The sequence below is a fragment of the Anser anser genome (genome assembly GCF_964211835.1).
Source record: "Anser anser genome assembly, chromosome: 2".
Lineage (NCBI taxonomy): Eukaryota > Metazoa > Chordata > Aves > Anseriformes > Anatidae > Anser > Anser anser.
Window position 1 is genome coordinate 97,371,531 of NC_139721.1, and position 19,522 is coordinate 97,391,052.

Sequence of the window (19,522 nt, forward strand, 5' to 3'; positions counted from 1 at the left end):
CGCAGGGTGGAGAGTAGGTAGGAAAGGGGGGGAAATAAGAAGGACGGGAAAAAGAAAAGGCCGTTGGGCTGTCTAAATTTTTCTGTGTGTCCCGACCCCGTCGCTGGAATTGCCCAAATTCTCTCGTTTTCTCATCCTCACATGACAGCATTGTTTCAGTCCTTTCTCCAGGAACCTATACCATCAGGGCTGCAAAATCTTATTTTATTGCTATAAGCCACTTTCAAGCAGCAAAATCCTCTGTTGTTGTTGTTTTGTTTTTGTTTTCTACCCTACACGATATGTAACCTACAGCTTGCCTTGAGTATATCCTCTCAGATCTTCTAACAGGTTCTCAGGTGCAAAATCCACAAGGTGAGGGAAAAGATGCTGACCTGTACCAGCTAGAGCTTTCTGTTTCTTAAGCTGAGTGAGCTTTTCTCTGGTTTTGTTGTTGTTGTAGTTGTTGCTGTTTTTCTTTTTTGTTTGTGGGTGGTATTTATTTTATTTTATTTTTGTTCCCCCCTCTCTCTGCTTACTGATTGGCTGGGATCCAGTCAGCTGAAAGCTGCAATGTCATTTTGGATTATGGATGATAATATATTTATTATTTATTTTTATTCCTACATTTTTTCAATTTTTTCATTAGTGTTGTCTGTAATAAATGTTATCTGAATAAGAGGAAATAATTAGCTCATATCCACATGCACTACTTTTAAGTTCTTCCCAGTAGACAAAATGAGCATGCCAGTCCATACCTTAACAAGGTTATCTTTGAATCCTTTTGGAACATGCACCCAATACCATTGCAAGCAGAAAATGCACAGCCTGATTTTTGTTTGTACAAGAGCCAATTTATAGTGCTCAGAAAGCCTTGCAAGGCTTAAAACAGGTGTCTGCGCCCACATAAAGCTTGCTTTCTGCACCAGAGTTGTGCAACTGGATAGTCGTACAGGATTTGCTGTTGTTCAGCTGGGAAAGTGTGTCACACCTAATGCCTTACTCAGGGCAAAAATATGCAGATTGCATATTTACATAAAGATGCATGTATTTTCTCTTGTGGGAATAATTTTCATACATCTGCAGACCTTCACTTTGAATCTCAGCAAGCATGATGATAGCGAGTTCTAAAGAGACTTTGATTTATTCTCTTGAAATGGTCTTAAAATCTGTCCTCTTTTTCCTTCTACTTTTTGCATAGATCTAAATTGTTTCTAGTACAAGACCCTCTGAATGCAAAACCACACCCTGCTACCATGAAGTGTGACTGTTGAATTAAGTTGAAATTGCCAAATGATTCTTTATTATTTAGCTATAGTTTGGCAATCTCATATATGTGCTTACGGAGACTTCAACCATACTTCTGGAGGTAACAGTAAAAATCATGAGCATAAAGACTTATCTTCATAATTAATCTCAATGATTTTTGATTCTCTTTTCAAGTGGGCACAATGAAAGAAATGGTATCATTAGACAAATGCAGACTCTGCTGGACTCCCTAGTTAAATGGGAATACATTTTTTTCTAAATGGAAATGTTGAAGTCCTAAGCATGTGTCTGCCCATAGCCCTGCTATCTCTGAGGAGGAAAGACATGTATTAGATAGGTCAAGGAGTTTGGATTCCTCCTTGTTCTTCCAAGCCTTAGTTGGGGCTTTTCAGAAACAAGAGGACTAAACTTCATGAAAGAGTCTAATGCAATTAGTACTAAAATTAAAGGGACTGTAGGACAAGGACAGTGCATCTTTGAAGTGTACAGAGAGGACAGAAACCAGGAAGTTCTTTTTGAGGTAAAGCTTGCAACATGAGAAATGTAAGGAAAACCTGAAGATGCAGTTGCAGTCCTTCTCTTGGAAGGTGTCTGCTGGTGTGAAGTCCTTTGCCTTCTTTGGGTTTCCCTTCCTTCAAGAACAAGGTGTGTAGTTTTTCTTCTTCAAATTATTCCAATGACGGTGGGGAAGAAAGACCAGAACCATACTGTCCCCAAGACCCTTGGGATCTGTTTGTGGAAGCCTTCAGGAGGAAGAGACCTCCAGAGTTAGTTCAAGAGAGGAAGGAAGGCAGCAAACCCCATTATGTGTGAGAGAGAGACTCACTTTTGAATGCGGAAAATACAGCGGATGTCATTCCATGAGAAATCAAACATGTATCCTGGGGTAGAGAGCATACATAAAAAGATGCTTTCTCAATCTCTTGAATGAGATGAAAATGTTAATTATGACCGAGATTTTATTCAGTGCTTCAGAAATTTGAGACCTCAGGGCCTCTGACATGCTATCAACAGCAGATCAGGGGATCCAGGTTTCCTTCTAGCATTTAGGTATTTCCTCTCCACCCACAGCACACCTTTAAAAAATATATGAAACACTGAAAACAGCAAAATCTTTGTTGGAGTTAGGCCTCTGTTGAATTGGCACATTTTAAGTTATTTTCTAACATGACTTTTCTTCTCTTTCCTTCTTTGTCCCCTGACTTTCCATTTTCTTCCTCATTTACTGCCTAACCCTCTCCAGACTTGTTCTGCACATGTGGTCCCTATTCTCAGTGGTACTAATCGACTAGTCCCACAACTCCCTTCCCTGTTACCACCCTCACATCAGATCATCCATTCTACTTTCAAAGTCAGTCTGTGACAGACAAGTTGGGAAAACTCAGGTGTCTCTTGAAGACCCGAGCTAATTTTCACCTGCAGACTCAGTGTTTCCTCTTTCCTCTCCTGCTACCCTACCTCAGAACAAAGGCCCAAGCAAATGATATAGGTTTGGTCCTGCTCTTTTGCTTATGGGGTTCTCTTTCTCTCCCTTTCTCTCTTTCCTTCTTTGGCAAAAATTGAAGGGATTGTCATTATTTCGTTGTAGAAGAGTGATATTTTCTGAGTTACAAAGAGACATGACAAACAACTGTGGAATAGTAGTTCAAGGTAAAAGTAGCATTTTCCTTGCTATATTAGGAGCTGGGTGGTCTCTAGCTCACAGATGGGTCAGGGGATACTTGGGATGAAATTTTTTCATAAAGACTCATAGGGGGATTAGCTGGTATATAATAATAAAAAGCAGGGCAGGAAGGGATCTTCAGAGATCATCTCCATGGCTCAAACCGAGATCAGTTTATAATTAAACCACCTCTGAAAGATGTTTATCTTATCTGCTCTTAAGAGCCTCCAACAATGGAGATTCCACAGGTCCTTTAAAGAGTTTGATGTTTAGCTATTCTTTCACTAGAAATCAGCCCTGATGTCTAACCTGTCCCTGAGTGTAATTTTAGCCCTTCATTCCATATCCATTGCTTCTTTCTTTTCTTGCAACAACCTTTTGCTTTCTTGAAAACTGATATTGCATTGCTGCTGATTACTCTTCTCTAGTCTTTTTCACATCCTTCTTGTGTGGACTTCAAGGGGTTTTCTGTTGCGTGTATGTGTTTGGAGGGGGAAAATCTACTTTGCAACTACTGTGGCTGATGTAAAACAAGAATGACAGTAAGGGGTAAAGGAGATTATGAGGAAAAATCCCTGTCCTTCAGTGGGTCTACATCTTTTCTGAAGTGCAGTGCTCACTACCAGACACATTCCTTTAACTGAGATCTTACCAGTGCTGACTGGAGGCCATAGATGACATCATGAGTGAGACACAAAACTCCTTTTTTTGCATACCCTAATGTAATGTTTTGTTTTTCTTCAGCTGTTCAACAATGCTGACTGATATCACTAGAACATAGAAGATTTTAAAAATCAGTTTACTCTAACAGATTATTTTGTATTTTTTCTCCTGTAACTTTTCTAATACTGCTGGCAATAAATCAGTTGCAATTGCAGAGGTTCCACACCACTTGCAAAATGCACTTCTGCATGTGGCCTGTGAACGTGAAGTTACTTTAAACTTGGCACGGGGAGTTTTGGAGTTAGTGGGCAATGGGTCTCTATGTGGTTGAAAAGCAAGTAGAATTTTTCCAGGCATTGCCTCATCAGATAGGGAAAAAGACAACTTCTCGCTGAAGCAAAAACATCTCTTAAAACTTTATCACCTTTTTCTACAGTCACTTTGCATTTCTCTTCTCCCCAGCATGGTCTGTTCTGTGTGTTCTTGTCCCAGGAAACAGCACTAAGTATTTGCTCCAGCCAGCATACTCTTCTGCTATATGACATCCTTTCCTCCATTCACCAAGGGGCAATTTTAAAAGCAACCTTCCCGTGAAGGATTTCATCAGAGAAATCCACGATTACAGGATGGTCCGCAGTTTCTCTGCAGTAGAGCCTCAGCTCTTCTCAATACCAGTGAAATTATCTGGGACTTCCTGATATGGCAGTTGCATGAAGAAATGGCTAAATAAAGAAAGGTATGTCTGATACATTTGAAATATGCTTTACATGCCCAGCAGTGCTGTTTGATTTTTAGTATTTTATAGATAATTATCTTAGATACAAGCATGTGTGTGTACATATTTATATGTATTCATACATAGTCTTATATATTCAGATGTATTCATACATACTCATCTGTATGAATATGTGTACGCTTGAAAGTGGGTTGCTTAGTGAACTTCTCATTTTCCTGTCAAACTAACGTGAGAAAATGAGCACTGTACTGTATTCAGGCTTTAGTCCGTCATCAATACATACATCAACATATATCAGCGAGGTAATCCCTCGTTAAGGAAAAGCCTCTTGTGAGGCTTTTGTGTGACTTGTGAGAGATGGGGTGGGGGAGGCAGCGATGGTGCCAGCTCACTTGCAGGGTGGTGTGTGGTGCTCCAGGGGGCACGCACAGGGGATCAGAACTATCTGCAGTATCTCACATAGCTCATAGAGAGAGAGAGAAAAGGCAGACATGCAGAGGAGAGCAGTTTGTAAAGGGTGTCTCCATATGCAATAGGTGATTTCTATCTGCAGAGTCAGGATGATCACCAGGAGCAATACAAATTTGTGGCCGAGATATTTACAATTTGTACTTGCAACACAGGCCCGATTCTTCTTATTTTGCATTGGAACATTTCCTTATACAGAATTACTCAACACTCACAAGTCAGGTGTGACTCAAGCTCTGCACATAGCAACGGTCTGATTTAAATTAGCAGCGATTCTGACAAAGACTCTTTTTAGTGAGTATGTATAAACACTTGGCATACTGTATGTTTTATTTTTTTCTTCCCCCAAGATGATGCAGAAGTATAGATGATGTCTTTGACGGTAGAGGGCACTGTGACCTCAAAAATAAGCTGGAAAAGGGTTCTCTAATTGCCAGCACAGCTGATAGGACACGAAGAAAAGTATTATTCCAGCTAAAAGGGAGCACTACCTCTTTCATGGTAGTTCAAAAGAAGAGGGTGGTGATGTGGAAAGCAAGGAGGGACAGACTGATAGGGCATGTAATGTCCTGATGCCCAGGAATGAACTCAGTTTTCACGTGGAAAACTGAAAGGGATGGACAGGATCAAGCTGTTTGACGCTGTGGCACACCTTAATATTTTGGGTACACGGTCTTTAAAGCATGATTTGGGGGCTGTTATTGGAAAGGCCTCAGAATGTATAAAGAAAGCACACAACCAGTCAGGATCATGATGTAAGAAAGATTATCAAGGAATTTAAAAGGTGAGGAGGGAGATGAGGAAGACATAAGAAACCACGGCTGTCAGTCACCAACAAAGACTTCATATGGAATTTTCAAAATTTGTGTGTGTAAATTTTGTAATTATGTGTGCAGTTTAATGTAGGCGTAAGTTAAAGAGTTTGTAGCCTCAACATCTTTTTTTTTCTTTTTTTTTTTTCTCCCCTATCTTAGTTAAGTCCTTGGCAAAAGGATCAGACTTACCAAGAAAGATGTCCATTGAAGTGACCAAATTAGTCATTTCAGCTTGTTACAGAGTTCTGCTTTGCTCAGCCATACACAGGAAGCAAGCAACATTCCCAAGTTGTGGCTTTGTTTATCGTTTAAGGGGTGTTTGATATGTAGGATCATCTTGCCTTTGGTCCAGTCTGCCTTTTTGCTTAACTTGCTAAAAGCACTATCACTGTGGGTAATTAATTTACATCTTCTCTGCCTTCGCTAATCAGGGCAGGTAAATGATATACTGAGATCCCCACGGATGTGAATATTGGCATAAGCAAGAGGTGAAACATAAAAAAAAAAACATTTTTGCATCTGAACAGGCAAAGTTGGGCCCTGCGAGTGTTCCTGGCAACAGCTCTCTGTACGCATTTCACAGCAGTCCACAAGCTTCTTCTGCCAAAGTAGATTTGCCACTAAATCTCCAGCAGTGTAGGCTTACTGACTTCGATATGGCAACATATTTCAAGAGCCCTACTGTTTCTCACATCTGGCTGCCCTGCCAGTTGTTAACTGGAAAGCTGTTCAATGAGCACTGCCACGCTGTTCTCACGTTACTCTTCTAAGTCCATTGCTGACTTCCCATATTTCCACCACAAGTGTGCCCATATTCTCAATTTTGCATAGAGGGTGTCTGCTGTGAAATATAGTAATAGCTCAAGCCATGTCCATACGATCCCATTCTGTTGTTGTCACTTAGCTCCTGTTTGTCACCACAGGCTGCTTCCTCTGTCTTCTCTGATGCATTTTTGGCAGCAGCTACTTCAAGACGTGTGAAATAAACACCGACTCCGCAAAAGGTGAAACAAAAGTGTGGTGGGTGGTATATCAGGTTAAAGTCGGCTGGATCCATCACTTGTGCTTTTAATAGTGAGTTCTGTGGTCCCCAGAGAACTTGCTCTATAATTTGCTTCTGCAAATATAAGCATAATCAGATGCAGTTGCTGGGGCTATGAATCATGACATCTATGCCAAATTAGCATGACTACTTGCTGTGGCCAAATGCCACGCAGTGAGAACTTGGAGCATACAGCAATGGTTCTTCATTTTGAAAGCTATAAGGAGATTAAATCATGCAGAGGAGTTAAAAGTCCTCAGAACAGTGAAGAATTACAGAAACATTCCAGGTCCCGGCTGGGAGGAGATGATCACACTGTGTGTCATAAGAAGGGGAACTGGCAAATCTCCCAAATCGTCTGCTCAGCAGGGCAAGTGGAAGGCTGTGCTGCTGCAATTGTTCTCTCTGCAGCAAGGAGGGAAGGGTAACTGGAGATATGTCAGACCTAGAAGGTTCCCAGTGTAGCTTGCATCCTTTTCCTGATATTCATAGTATTTCTTGTTCTTTTTTCTTTTTTTTTTTTTCTTTAATTACCTGTGGTTATTTGTTTGTTTCAGAGCTACAGGGAAGCATTCAAGGGAGCATGAAAATGGTACTGGAAACTGAAAAGCAAGAAATCAGATGGTGGAGAATAATTGAGTGACTAATGTTCTTCAGTGCTATTTTGGCAGCAGGCAGTTTGAGGCTCGCAGTCATCCCTATAGAAATGAAGGAGGTAAATTTAGGGTCAAAGAAAGAAGGGTCTTCAGGACCTTTCATTCTACAAATGGGATTTCAGGCAAGCTGAGTAAATTGTTCTCGCTTGTTTCTAGTAGAAATGAGCTTTCGCGTGTATAAGAATTTTGCCATAAAGGCATAGATGCTCCAGTTATATAGTTAAAAATGCAACTGCAACTTTAAAGGTGAGAGAACAGAGACGAAGAGATGAGCAAGCAGAGATTAGACTGCTTTATTACTAACTCACCAGGAGACCATTTATCCCTCTTCAGGATACATACAGTGCATGTTTAAGGGAGTTAATTTAAGGGGGGATTTCTGTATCCTGCAGGAAGAGAATTGGCCCCACAGGGTCATTAAATAGACCAGGGTACAAGTTATGACTGGTCTGCTGCTACATTCTTCTTTTATCTTCCCTGGCAGATTCTTTCATGTATAAACTCTGAGGGCAATCCTGCTCCTTAATTTCTGCCTTGAGAGACTCCTCAGGAGTCCACATTTCTACCTGGCCCAGTCTTCACCAGAAGCGGTCCCAACTACTTCCATTCCCATGATGTCCTTTCCTTAGGTAGGAATTTGCCTGCTCTTTGTCTGAAGCTCAAGCAGGATTAATAGTTGTCAGACATAGCCATATGGTATGGAGCTCAAAATGCTCTAACTGCCTGGGTATTTATTTACCTGGGGCTCTGAGCTCCGCATTGCTATAGCTATGTCACCTTCAGTTCTCAAAATAGCTAGTTTAATGCTAGGTCGAGTACATCTAACCAGGTAGTAGTCATACATTTGTTGGCTGAAGAGACATACTTTGCAGGTTATGCTGTCATTACGTGCTAACCTTGGATTAAATAAACCCAGTAAAGGGAGGCTAGAGTGCCCTAACTTGCTACATTGCAGTCCTTCTATTATTAAGCATGCTGCTGAATGTGTGAAAGTGTGGGGGCTTAACAAAAACTTGATAGAAGCAAAGCCCTGTGGTAGCTGGCAATGATAGATTAACCTTTCCCTTGCTGCAGAATTTGCACAACATACTCTCAGGCAGTGCCACTGGAACAAAGCAGAGCAGTACAAGAAATATTGTTATGGGTATAAAAAAGGATAGTCAACAAGCACTGTCATTCAAATCACCTTAGGAGAGAGAAGGGCTTAGCACCAACAAGAAACTGCAAAGTGAAGGTCTCACTTGAGGCAAGAGGAAGAGTGAGATAACTGGTGGCAAGAAACAGTACAGAAGATGAGAATGAGTGGAGGAAAAGAAGGTAAATTCTGGACTGTTTGACAACAAGGTGTGCACATCTAGTGTCCTGAGGAATGAATGCTGAGAGAGGATATGTAGGAACTGCCAAAGCAATGTGTTTTATTTGAGGACTGTGGGCTATCTCCATGGAGAATATGTCAGAAACACCATCCACGTCAGCATCTTGAAGTTGCTGAAATCTGGCAGGGCAATTTTGAAATATGAAGGGACAGTCCCGGTGATCGTTTATGGAAAATGCATGGTCAGGGAGATATGGACGACTTAGCAGAAACACAAATGTTGTGGTCCAGGATGTGCTTTGTTCTGGGACAGTAGAAACTGTGGAATACCATCTTACAGATTTTGCTGTTCCTGGGCAAAATAAGTTAGGATAAGCTTATTAAGATGACGTCACTCTGATGGCCTAGTATACCCTTCAGCACCACCAAGAGTTAAGAGAAATCAGATTTACTCCGAGTTATCACATTTCATTTTTTCCCCCTTTTTGTTCTATATACCAAGGTATGTGCTGGCTTACTGAGATCACTCCTTTGTGATCTGCAGGATTAGTGATGAGCTACCGTGTATGAAACACAGTGTTTGAAATAAACAGAGCTTCTGGAAAAATATACAATTCTTCTGGTGATATAACCCCAGGTTTGGTTTTGTATTACTTGTTTCTTCTACAGATTGAAGAAAGTTTCATTTTATTTTTAGGTGTACTACTCTACTGCAGTTCTTTTGAAGCAGTGTTGAAGGTTTTCTTTTGCAATTCATAGTTGCTGAAAATGGATTCCTCTACATTTAAGAAAGTAACACTCTGTCTTGCGTTCTCACAATAACTTTGTAAATTGTGTTGTTTAGTTTACTAGTAAGTGCCTTTGTAATCATGTTCTGTGGGTGGTATCTTTTGCTATAAATTGCCTGAAGAGTTTTAATAGAAGAAAAGAGCCTGAAGGTAATCGATTTGCCGCAGGCTGGAGCAGGCCCAGTTAATCTTAATAATCTAGCCATCCCACAGCAATCATTTGAACCTTAATAATCTCAACCCTTCAAGTTACTAAGAGCTCCTTGACAGTATTGATTTTAGCAAAATGTAAAAATAGGTTTCTGGAGTTAAAAATCAGCAAAATATATCATAGCAGTCTTTTTCTATGCCAGTTAAATGCAGAACTCCTTAACTATCTGGAGACTGTACATTTCAACCACTCAGCCAGCTCCTCTGGTTACTAAATTTATGGCAAGGCTGCATGACAAAAATCAGATATGAAGATGAGCAGATTGGGGAACTCTTTCTCTGTTAGTTACTTGGAAAGCAGCAGGGAAAAGAGTACATAGTCTTCAAATGTTCAGAGAGTGCTCTTTTTACACTTTTATTTCTGTTTAGTATATAATAAGCACAGATAAATGTTTCTTGTAGTATTAACCTGTTACAGATAATTCATGTTTGAAGAAGGCCCTGTGTGCCTGAGGGACTGGTTGTTTTATGTAACTGCATCAGCTGGCCGAACGAAAGATATTTCTTCCTGTGAGCCTTGCCTTGCTCATTTTTTTGAGATAAATGTAACACTTACTGTTTGAAATTACCTTCCAAAATACTTGTGGGTAAAACACGTGATTTTTCATCAACATGGCAAGAAATGTGGAGTTGAGTATTTGTGGACAGATGGGCCCTTTGTCAGTCCCACAGATTTTCACAACTTTTTTTTTGTATCTTTACGCCATTATTGTGGTAACAACATTCCTACTATCACAAAGACAGCAAAGGTAATCCTTTTCTCATGTATCTTCTACCTTGATAGGTGAATCTGGACCAAAATTACCTTCCCGTGCTAACAATCTGACTATATAGTGATCAAACATAGTTTGAAATATGTTTCAAACACGTCCAAAACTCATGAGTAGAAGACCTGTGAATACAGGGTGATAAAGAGGGAGCAGGGACAAAAATAAAAAAAAAAAAAAAAGAAGTGTAAAGACAGAAATAAAGTTCACCAGGGAAGCAAGAAATATGTATGGTTGAGAAAGGTGTTGCATGGGAAAAAATAAAAGGGGGGCAGAGAGAAAAGTGTCAGACGGATCAGTCTGCTCTATTTAATCAACTTTGTCAAAGAGCAGTAATTAAATTCGTTTATTGCTGTTGGATGAGTCACTGACCACTGTTGTGTGCAACGCAGAAAAGCACAGGTAGGAAGAGGAAAGGCAGTTTTGCTGTAGCTGGGTGCCATCTGACAGTCGTGCTGAGTGTTCATCACCCTTTAACAGAACGGTAATTCTGGGTGTTAAGTGTGGGAGTTGTAATTGCTGCCCTGATTTACTGGCAAAAACCACTTCAGAAAGTTGTGAAAAAGTCTCCCCTCGGGGAAGAGGAGGGCCTGGGTTGGTACACGAGCCAGCCAGGCACCCCAGCACCCTGGCTGTAAGCATGACAGTGAAACCTTGACATCCGTCAGTGAGATCTGCCCGAGGGAAACACTAACCTCTTGCTATAAACGTAAGGAGACTACAGTCTTTGGGCCAACCTCAGCTAATGTTGTAGGCTGCTGTATGCCAGCAATGGAATTATTGTTTCTGAATAAACACGTGACTGCCTGCCTTGAATGATATCCCAAGTGCAGATCGGTGCTTCATTCTCTAAATATTACGTGAGAGCGGTGACTCTCGATGGTTTTTAACCTCCAAACCCAGAGATGTGTTCTGCCTGGAGCTAGAGGCTGCCTGTGGCCTTGCTTTGCCAGTGGCTGGAGGGAGCCCTGTGGGGCTGCCCTGGCTGTGGCGCAGGTCAAGTCCACAGTTAAGTGTGTTATTGGCACATCTCCTGCGTGCGGCAATGCAAACCCACGCTTAAAATCCTTAAGGAAGCGGGAAAGGGAGGAAGAGAAGCAGAAAGAGGTGCTGGTGTTGTTTTATATGCCTGGGATACCCCCGAGCCACCACAGCCAAGCCACCTTCTGGCTGTTACCACGATGGGAATTAGGCGAGGGGGGACCCCCCCAGACACATCTCCCCTCTTAATGAGGGCACACTAATTAACGGAAGCGATCCTTGAGAAACTAAAGCAGTCCAGAGGCGAGCGAGGATAAAAAACAAGCGTGGGGACGGCCGAAAGGCGGGACTAGGGGGTGAAACAACCGCGGCAGCCCCTGCGGGAGGCGATAGGAGCCGCAGGCGACCCCTGCGGGCCGGGTCAGAGGTGCGCCCGGCCGTTGTGCGGCGGGGCGGTGCCTGCCTGAGCGGCGGGCCGAGAGGGGAGGGCGGCCGTTACCGGTACAGCGCCGCCCTCGCCTCTACGTGTCCGCGGCCGGGCGGAGCCGAGCCGAGCCGAGCCGTGCCCCATTCCCCTCGCCGCTCCGCCCCGAGGCCCTGCCCGGGGGTGGGGGAAGCGGCTCGGGGAGGAGCGCCCCGTTCCCGGCGCGGCCCGTCGGGGACTATGCGGAGATGGCAGTCCCGAGCCGAGGCGGGAACAAAGAGTCGCCGCCGCTCAAGCCCGCGCAGCGCTCGCCGGGCGGCAGCCCTCGGAGCGGCCGCGGGCGGCCGGCTCGCTCCCCCGGCAGGCAGGTCCCTGGCGGGGCCCGCGGCGTGCGGAAGGGAGGCGGCGGGCGGCGGGGAGGCAGGAGCGAGCCCTCGAGAGGCTGCAGAGAGGCGGCGGCGGCCGGCCGGCTGCGGGACGCGCTGGGCCGCGGCCCCCTGGGGCTCCTGCGCGTCTGCGGAGAGCGGCTGCGAGGTGGGTGCGGGGAGCGGGCCGCCTTCCTCGGGGGAGGAAGGGGTGATCCCGCGGGGTGCTGGGGCGCCGGGAGCCGGCACTCTCCTGTGGCCCCCTCAGCCCCCCAGGGAAGGGGCTTCTGGCTGTTCTAGTAGCCTTGGGGGACTCTGCAAAGAGTCCTGCTAAAAGCGTTGGGCAGCTCTGCCACCAGCGTTGGCAGTGCCTCCTGGTTCGCTTTGCTGGCAGAATGGAGGCTTGCTGATTCTTAAAAAGTCTGACTTTTTCCTTCAGCAGATTTATCTATAGCGCGTATATGCGCTGCTCGTCTACTCACAAGTTACTTTGCAAAAGTTATTTCAGGAATTAAAACCCTGAAGATTTGTACATTCACCTTCACAGCCTGTCTGTGATGTTTAAAGCTTGCTGTATGTGTAGTTACCAGCTTGCTGTATGAAATTCTTTCAGCAGTCTGGAAGTCTGGTCGAGATATTTGCAACACAGTAATGCTGCTAAGTTTGAATGGTTTTACAGAGGCTAATCATAACTGATGCTCAGAATATTCGATTTCTTTTGACAGTGTTTGTTGATGACAGAAGGGCCTTCATTGTAAAAGCTGATAGCAAGATATGGCTCACTTTCATTCTGGGTAAGTAGAAAGAATGAGTTGGGGAGAAATCTGTCCTTTTTGCCTTTCTGTCTCTGCAATTAAGCCATACCAAAATATATTTGGAAACATAACTTGGGAAAAAAAAAGCCTGATTTATATTGAAGAGGTGTCAGGAAGTAGCTTCCTACCTATGGTGTTTTTTTTTTTTTTTTTTTTTTTTTTTTTAAGTTATAGCAGTTGATGTGGTATTATGACATTTGTTGAAAAATAATTGTTCATGAGAGATTTACAGATCTCCCCTATGCAGTCATTAATTTCTGGAAAAAAAATAGCAACTGTTAAGTAAAACTACTGTTATGGTCAAAACAGCTCCTTTTATAAGGATTATGGGTGGAAGAACATGTAACCGTAGGGGGGTGTAAATTTAAATGTTATCTCTGGGTATATTTGGGAGTTAATGATAAAATGACTAGTGGCCAGAGTGTTGGAAAAAGCATCTAAAGTACCTGCAAAAATAAATTTAAAAAATGCATTTGTAAAGTCAACAAAAGTTAAATAATAGCATATTTAGCAAATGCACAGTTTGATATTCTCTTGAAGGCATTATATTAAAAGACTGTCAAGGTATTCCAAAGATGCTGGTAGTACTGATGACACCACCAGTGGTCCTTGTTGCCAGAGGGAGTTTTTTCAGTCTGATGAATTATATTGCAATGTAGCAGCAGAGGAACAACGCTTAGCTTACAAGCTAATTGATGAATAAACTGTTCTGGAATTGCTTTGTTTACCTCTATTTATTCAGCATTTCCTAGACTAGCAGTGACTTGTGATGCAGAAACATTAAACAGATGGTCAAAAATTAAAGAATGTTTTCCTTTGATTGAAATTTGAGAGCAGATTAGGTAGAGAGCCTTATCATTTCTGGAGTTTTAATTTGGCTGTGAAACTCAGGTAGCCAACTGAATACTTAGGCTGTTAATAGTAAACCTATTGCAAATAGTAAAGTATGTAATAGCATATGATATTTGCAGTAGCAAAATAAATGTGCTAAATATGAAATAGTATTTTTTGGTAAAGTTTTAGTGGTGTTTGAATATTTGTTTTGTTTGACCTTTAAGGTCCAGATATTATAAACAGAGGCTGCTGCTGTTGGAGCTAGGGTTTTGTTATGGGGTGTTATTTTTTTCTTTTAAGACCAAACGCCAATTTAGGTGCTACAATAAAGTTGTCAGGTTTTCAAGAACATTCTTCTACAACACTTGTGCACTAATTTTTTAATGACCATTGAATTGAGGCCTAATTCTGATTGCACAGAGTCTGACAATGGAACATCTTGAGTAAACTGCAGGAGCAGTCCATGCTCACATGCTCCTCATTGTTACCTGTTGTACTGTATTTCTACCTAGTCACTTTGGTAATTTGCAAAGTATTAGTCAGTTTCTCGTATGTTCTATACCCTGGTGTATTACAGTGTCTCAGCATTTGTTGTTCACTTGGTAAATGGGTTCTGTATATTACGGCTTTTAACAGTGGCCTGTTTCTTCAGTATGTAATTTCCCAATGCTTCTCATAAGCCATTTACATTGCCTTTTTTGAACATGGAGAATATGAAGTATAAACAGATAGCCTTAGTCTGCAAAAATCTGATCATATGCATTGCTTTTAATGATTGTTACACTGGGCAAGAAAATGGCATCTGCAACTTCAAGTACGTGGCAGTTGTATAAGTCTTTGTAGCATTAGGGCTCTAGTATCCCTACACTTCCTTTGCTCCCCAATAAGGACATTAGTGGGATCAAGGGTGGCAATTTAAGAGAGCTGATCTGCATATTTTCCATCAGAACCTAGCTTAATGTACATCTGGATGCAGTCAGTCAAAAACTGTAGATTTGAATTCATAATGCAAGTCTATGCATTATGCGTATTGTCTCTTCATGTGAGTAAGTACATGAATTGCTGAGCGATTATAAAAGGTTTTGCTTCTATACTTATAATAGAGTAATATTATGAAGTTTCACGAAAGTGTATATGAGATTCTTAGAAAATAACCGTGACTGAATGTATTTACAGTTAATGGATTGGTTTATAAATAAAACATTTACAGAAGGGAAGAATCAGCTTTAAATATATTATTTTCTCTATGAAATAAGAGGATGTTTGCATCTGAAATATAACTTCTATATTAATAGATAATTTATTTGCAACTTGAAATGCTGTATATTTGGCTTATTTGGAGCCACATGAATTTGGAGGTCGTGCATAGTACTCGTAGCTAATATACATTTTTTGCCCTTATTGTATTTACTTACTTAATATGTAATCCATCTTAAAAATAGATTTGTTTTATTGTTGGAGTGTATGAGAGTATATATGTAAGTGTATTTCAGCATATAATTTTATTGGGAGTCTTTAAAATGTTACTGAGAAATGAAATAATGCCTTGTGTTTCTGTCTGCAAATGTGAGATTCAATAAGTAATAAGAAAGAGAGGTATGGACTGTTCTGTTTCCTTCTGCCTAATTGTTGCAAAACATGATTGTTTATTGAATATGGTTTGCTGTGTTGCTGATGTAGCTAATGTGCTTACCTGGAATTCCCTATGTCATCTGCTTTTCTGAACAAAGAATGTAAAGCTTCTCCATTAGAACTAATGTCCTTAGTATAAAAAATCTGCAGCGCTGAAACTTTTCTAAGATACTGAATTCCACTTAATGACAACTATACTGAGAAACTCTTCAGTGACTTTTTTTTTTCCTTGAGAGTATATGTAAAAATGTAAAGTTCTAAATGAAAGCTTATGAAAATGTATTAATTTTTTTTAACTGAAATCCAGGCCTCTATTTGAGAAAACCACTTCAGTGATTAAAGTTGAGCTGGAAGATCCTTTAAGGGAGTTTTAGAGTGGTATTGTATAACCTCAACTAGTATGTAGAATATGTGACTTGAGGTAAATGTTTTCCTTTATAATTGCACAGACAGGTAATTTAAAATCATTTTCCCCCTTAGTTCTTTCTTTAATCTTACATTTTTTTCTGTCTTACCCATATCCATTTCATTTATCTTTGTGTACAAAACTTCAATATTAAATTTGAATTTCATGACTGTAGCTTATTGCATTGTCAAATGTGGTGACAGTGATAATAACTGCCACTGGTGGCAGCAACAACACTTCCAGGCTCTGTGCTAGAGGAACATGTGGTTTGGAAATATATATGGGACATGAAACATACGTTCAGTCTGCTCCTCTTTCCATATCAGTTTGGTATTTGCAAAGGATTTTTTCTTTCTGTTGTTCCCGCTTCTTGACAGAAACTGATCGTCATACACGTGTAACATGAAGTCTGAAGACACGTTCCTTCAGTATCTCTTCAACTATATTCTGTGTGAGTGTGCAGGTGTTTGGTGTAAGGTGCAAGCACCAGGAGCTGAGCTGCGCCATGCTGCGCCCTCCTGCCTCCTGCTGCTGGAGATGTGTGGAGATCAGCACCCTGGAGAGGGGTGCGGTGCTCAGCACCTTTCTGTCTCTGGCCAGATACAGGCAGGAGGGCAGTTGTCCTCTTACCTCTCTCTCGACTCCAGATAGCCTAGGTGAATAGAAGGACCCTTCACTAACCAGAAGGATTTCTTGTATTGAAGGCCACTAGTCTACCTGACCAAGTCCCTCTGTCTTAATTCCTACCGTTTATCCCTCACTTGCACTGGATTTGCTTCCATAGTGAGCTCTGGATTCACTGTGAGTGCTACCCATGCAAGATGGAGTGGCTGCTTCTCTTTTTGCACAAGAATTAAGAGACCTGTTGTGGTGGTTTTACCTTGCTGGACAGCTGAACTCCACAACTGCTTTCTCACTTCCCCTCCTCAGAAAAAGAGGGGCAGAAGAAAGTATCCTGGGAAGAAAAAAAAAAGTTCACGGGTTGAGGTAAGAATAACTTAATTAAAGGGAAAAGGAAGGGGGGGCTGGGGAATAGCAAAAGCTGAGTGCAACCACACAGTTAGAAAACAACATTCTCTATTTCCTATCAACGAGTGATGTTCAGCCTTGTCCTGCAAAGCAGGGCCTCAATACACATATCAGTTGTTTGGGAGGACAGATGTCTTCATAACAAGAGCCCCCCTCTCCTTCCCCTTTCCCACCTCTTATTGCTGAGTGTGGCAGCACGAGGTATGGAATATCCCTTTGGTCGGTTTAGGTCAGCTGCCCTGGTGATATCCCCTCACCACCTCTCATCTACTGCCAGCGTGCTGGCTCTTGGGGTGGTTTGGAGGAATGTGTGCCAGCCCTGCTCAGCAACAGACACAACACTGGTGTGATACCAACGCTGTTCTAGTTGCAAGTGAAGAGCACAGCACTGTATGGGCCGCTGCAGGGAAAGTTAACTCCATCCCAGCCAGACCCAGTGCACCTATACTGTTTACTTACCACTTTATCATCATTCGTCATTTCTGTTGTTCCTTCAAATTCTTCCCTAGTTCTGTACCTAAGTGACAGCAGTGGAGCTATTTGTCCATTTTGAGACTATTACAAGGCAGAGTCTACTATTTTCAGCAATTACTGTCTCCATTAGGTTTGTGTTGACATCTTAAAAATGTTTCGAATTTGCTATATATAATGTACAAGTGCTTATAATTCAGTTGTGTGTCTTGATAGCTGAAATGGGAGTGCATTAGATTCTGGTAAATCATCTTGAGTGATGCAAGGTACAGGTGGGAACATCATCTATTGCTGAATGCCACCAGCGTCATTTCAGAGTTTCAAAGAGCTGTCCGTAAAAGTTAATTCAGATACTCCTATTCTGGTGCTGCTCTGGAGGCTGAGTACCTTCTGTGCATCTCTGAAGTAGTACTATAATTACTTAAAAGAACACGATTTAGTGTTCTGTGATTTAAATATTTGAGTAACTTGACACCTTTTGTTTCCTTTACAGCTGCTTTTGCAGGAGTCCTACACTGGTAAGATTATATTTATTGCTTTAGAGTAATATGATACTTGAAAATGTCGTTTTGACTTATATTTAGAAAAGCTATTGGGATAATTTATATTTAGATCTTGCCCTTCAAAACCAAATTGTCATCTCTAAGATGAATAATTCTGTTCTTGTGAAGCTGACTTGAAAGGTTTCTTAAGTGTGTTCAGCCAAGAGTGAAGCCTGTTTTCCAGCTGCAAAACTATTGGAATCATAGAATATCCTGAGTTGGAGGGGATCCACAGGGATCATAGGTTAGCTTTGCAAATTCAGCTGCATTTCCTCTAGCAGTCCTTTTTTCCCTGAGTGGGTTTTGAAGGCCCAGGTAAATCCTTTCAACTTCTTCCTTTGTTCTGCTTATTTACATAGTGCTTTAATTTCTTAGTTTTGCATCATATTCTGTTTGACCTCTTCAGAGAAGTCTGGCCAATGTTTTCTTTGTGTACAGAATGGCCTTTCAACTACTTCTTGTCAACGTAATCCCCACATTTCAGGGTCCATCCTAATCCTCACCTTTCCTTTTTTTGTAGGAATCTGAAACAGAATGGTTTCTACAGTGATTTTCACCCAGCTGCCTTTGCTGAGATAACAAGTTTCTTCCACTGTGTTTTTGTTTCCTAGCTCAAAAAGAACTATTGATTTTAGTAGTCTGCTTCTTGCAAATTCGTGTTCAAAAGCAGGGCCACGTACACTGCTCCGTTTCTTTTTCCGTCCTCTCTGGAGAGGAAGTTCCACTTGGACTTTATAAGTTTTGCCTCCAAAATTGTTTGCATTTTTCCTGTCTTTTTTTCATAGTTGCACATTTATTTAAATAATGTTAATGGTGCTCATTTCTATGTATAATCACAGATGTCTGCATTAAAATACAACTCAGGGAAGTTTTTAGCAGAGAAAATCTATGCTATTTACATGTACACCATAATATTTCCACCAGTTTTTAATCTGTGCTTCTTTTCATTTGTAGGATATTTGAAATTTATTTCCAAATATTTGCTAATTTTAATAGCATTACAGTTTTGTTTCTAAAAAGCATTAGAGTATTTTGAAGTGTAGACATTTAAACTTATTCCATAATAGCATTTAATAAATAGCCTATGGATCATATTTTTCCATTTAAAGTTGTCTGAACAGAGGAGAATGTTGATACGATGTCCGAGTAAAATAGCAGTTTGTAAGTAGACTTTGGGTCTGCAGTGAATGTTTTGCCAGCTGTTCCTTGGTGTGTAGGACTTAATAAAGGTTCTAAAACTCCTTACTCAGAATTAATTATTATTATTCTTTAACAGGTGTCACATTACAACTCTTTTTGAAAATGACCGTCACTTTTCTCATCTGTCAATGCTAGAAAGAGAAATGGCCTTTCGCACGGAAATGGTTAGATTATCTTTTAATAACAATTCAGTGATTGCAAAACTTCTCTTTGTAATATTGTGACTGTGGGCTTTCCAAAATTTAATACTGTCTGGATAAGTAAAATATTTTGATATCTTGCAACTAACATGCATTATGGTTTTACGTATAGAGCATTTGTGTGTCTTGAAGCTGATAACATCTCTTCACAGTTTGCTTCAAATATGATTTAAAAATGTGATTCTAGAGGACCTAAAATACAGAACTGCAAATGTCTGATAGCAAACTTCTGATTATAGTCCTGTTATGCAG

General features: G+C 41.2%; 1 protein-coding gene across 6 annotated transcripts in view; it reads left to right on the forward strand.

Moving 5' to 3' along the window:
* Positions 1–19,522, forward strand: part of DPY19L1 (dpy-19 like C-mannosyltransferase 1) — a 71,787-nt gene that overhangs the window by 6,585 nt on the left and 45,680 nt on the right. The window contains exons 1-4 of one of the 6 annotated variants that reach the window (XM_083822087.1): positions 11,314–12,310; positions 12,867–12,935; positions 17,822–17,846; positions 19,147–19,234. In XM_083822087.1, coding sequence (XP_083678213.1) covers positions 12,025–12,310; positions 12,867–12,935; positions 17,822–17,846; positions 19,147–19,234 — 468 coding nt within the window. In that variant the 5' untranslated portion in view covers positions 11,314–12,024. Of the gene's footprint in view, positions 1–4,066; positions 4,311–11,313; positions 12,311–12,866; positions 12,936–16,612; positions 16,816–17,821; positions 17,847–19,146; positions 19,235–19,522 lie in introns of those variants that run through there. The other 5 variants (XM_083822088.1, XM_083822092.1, XM_083822091.1 and 2 more) reach the window with 5 other exon arrangements.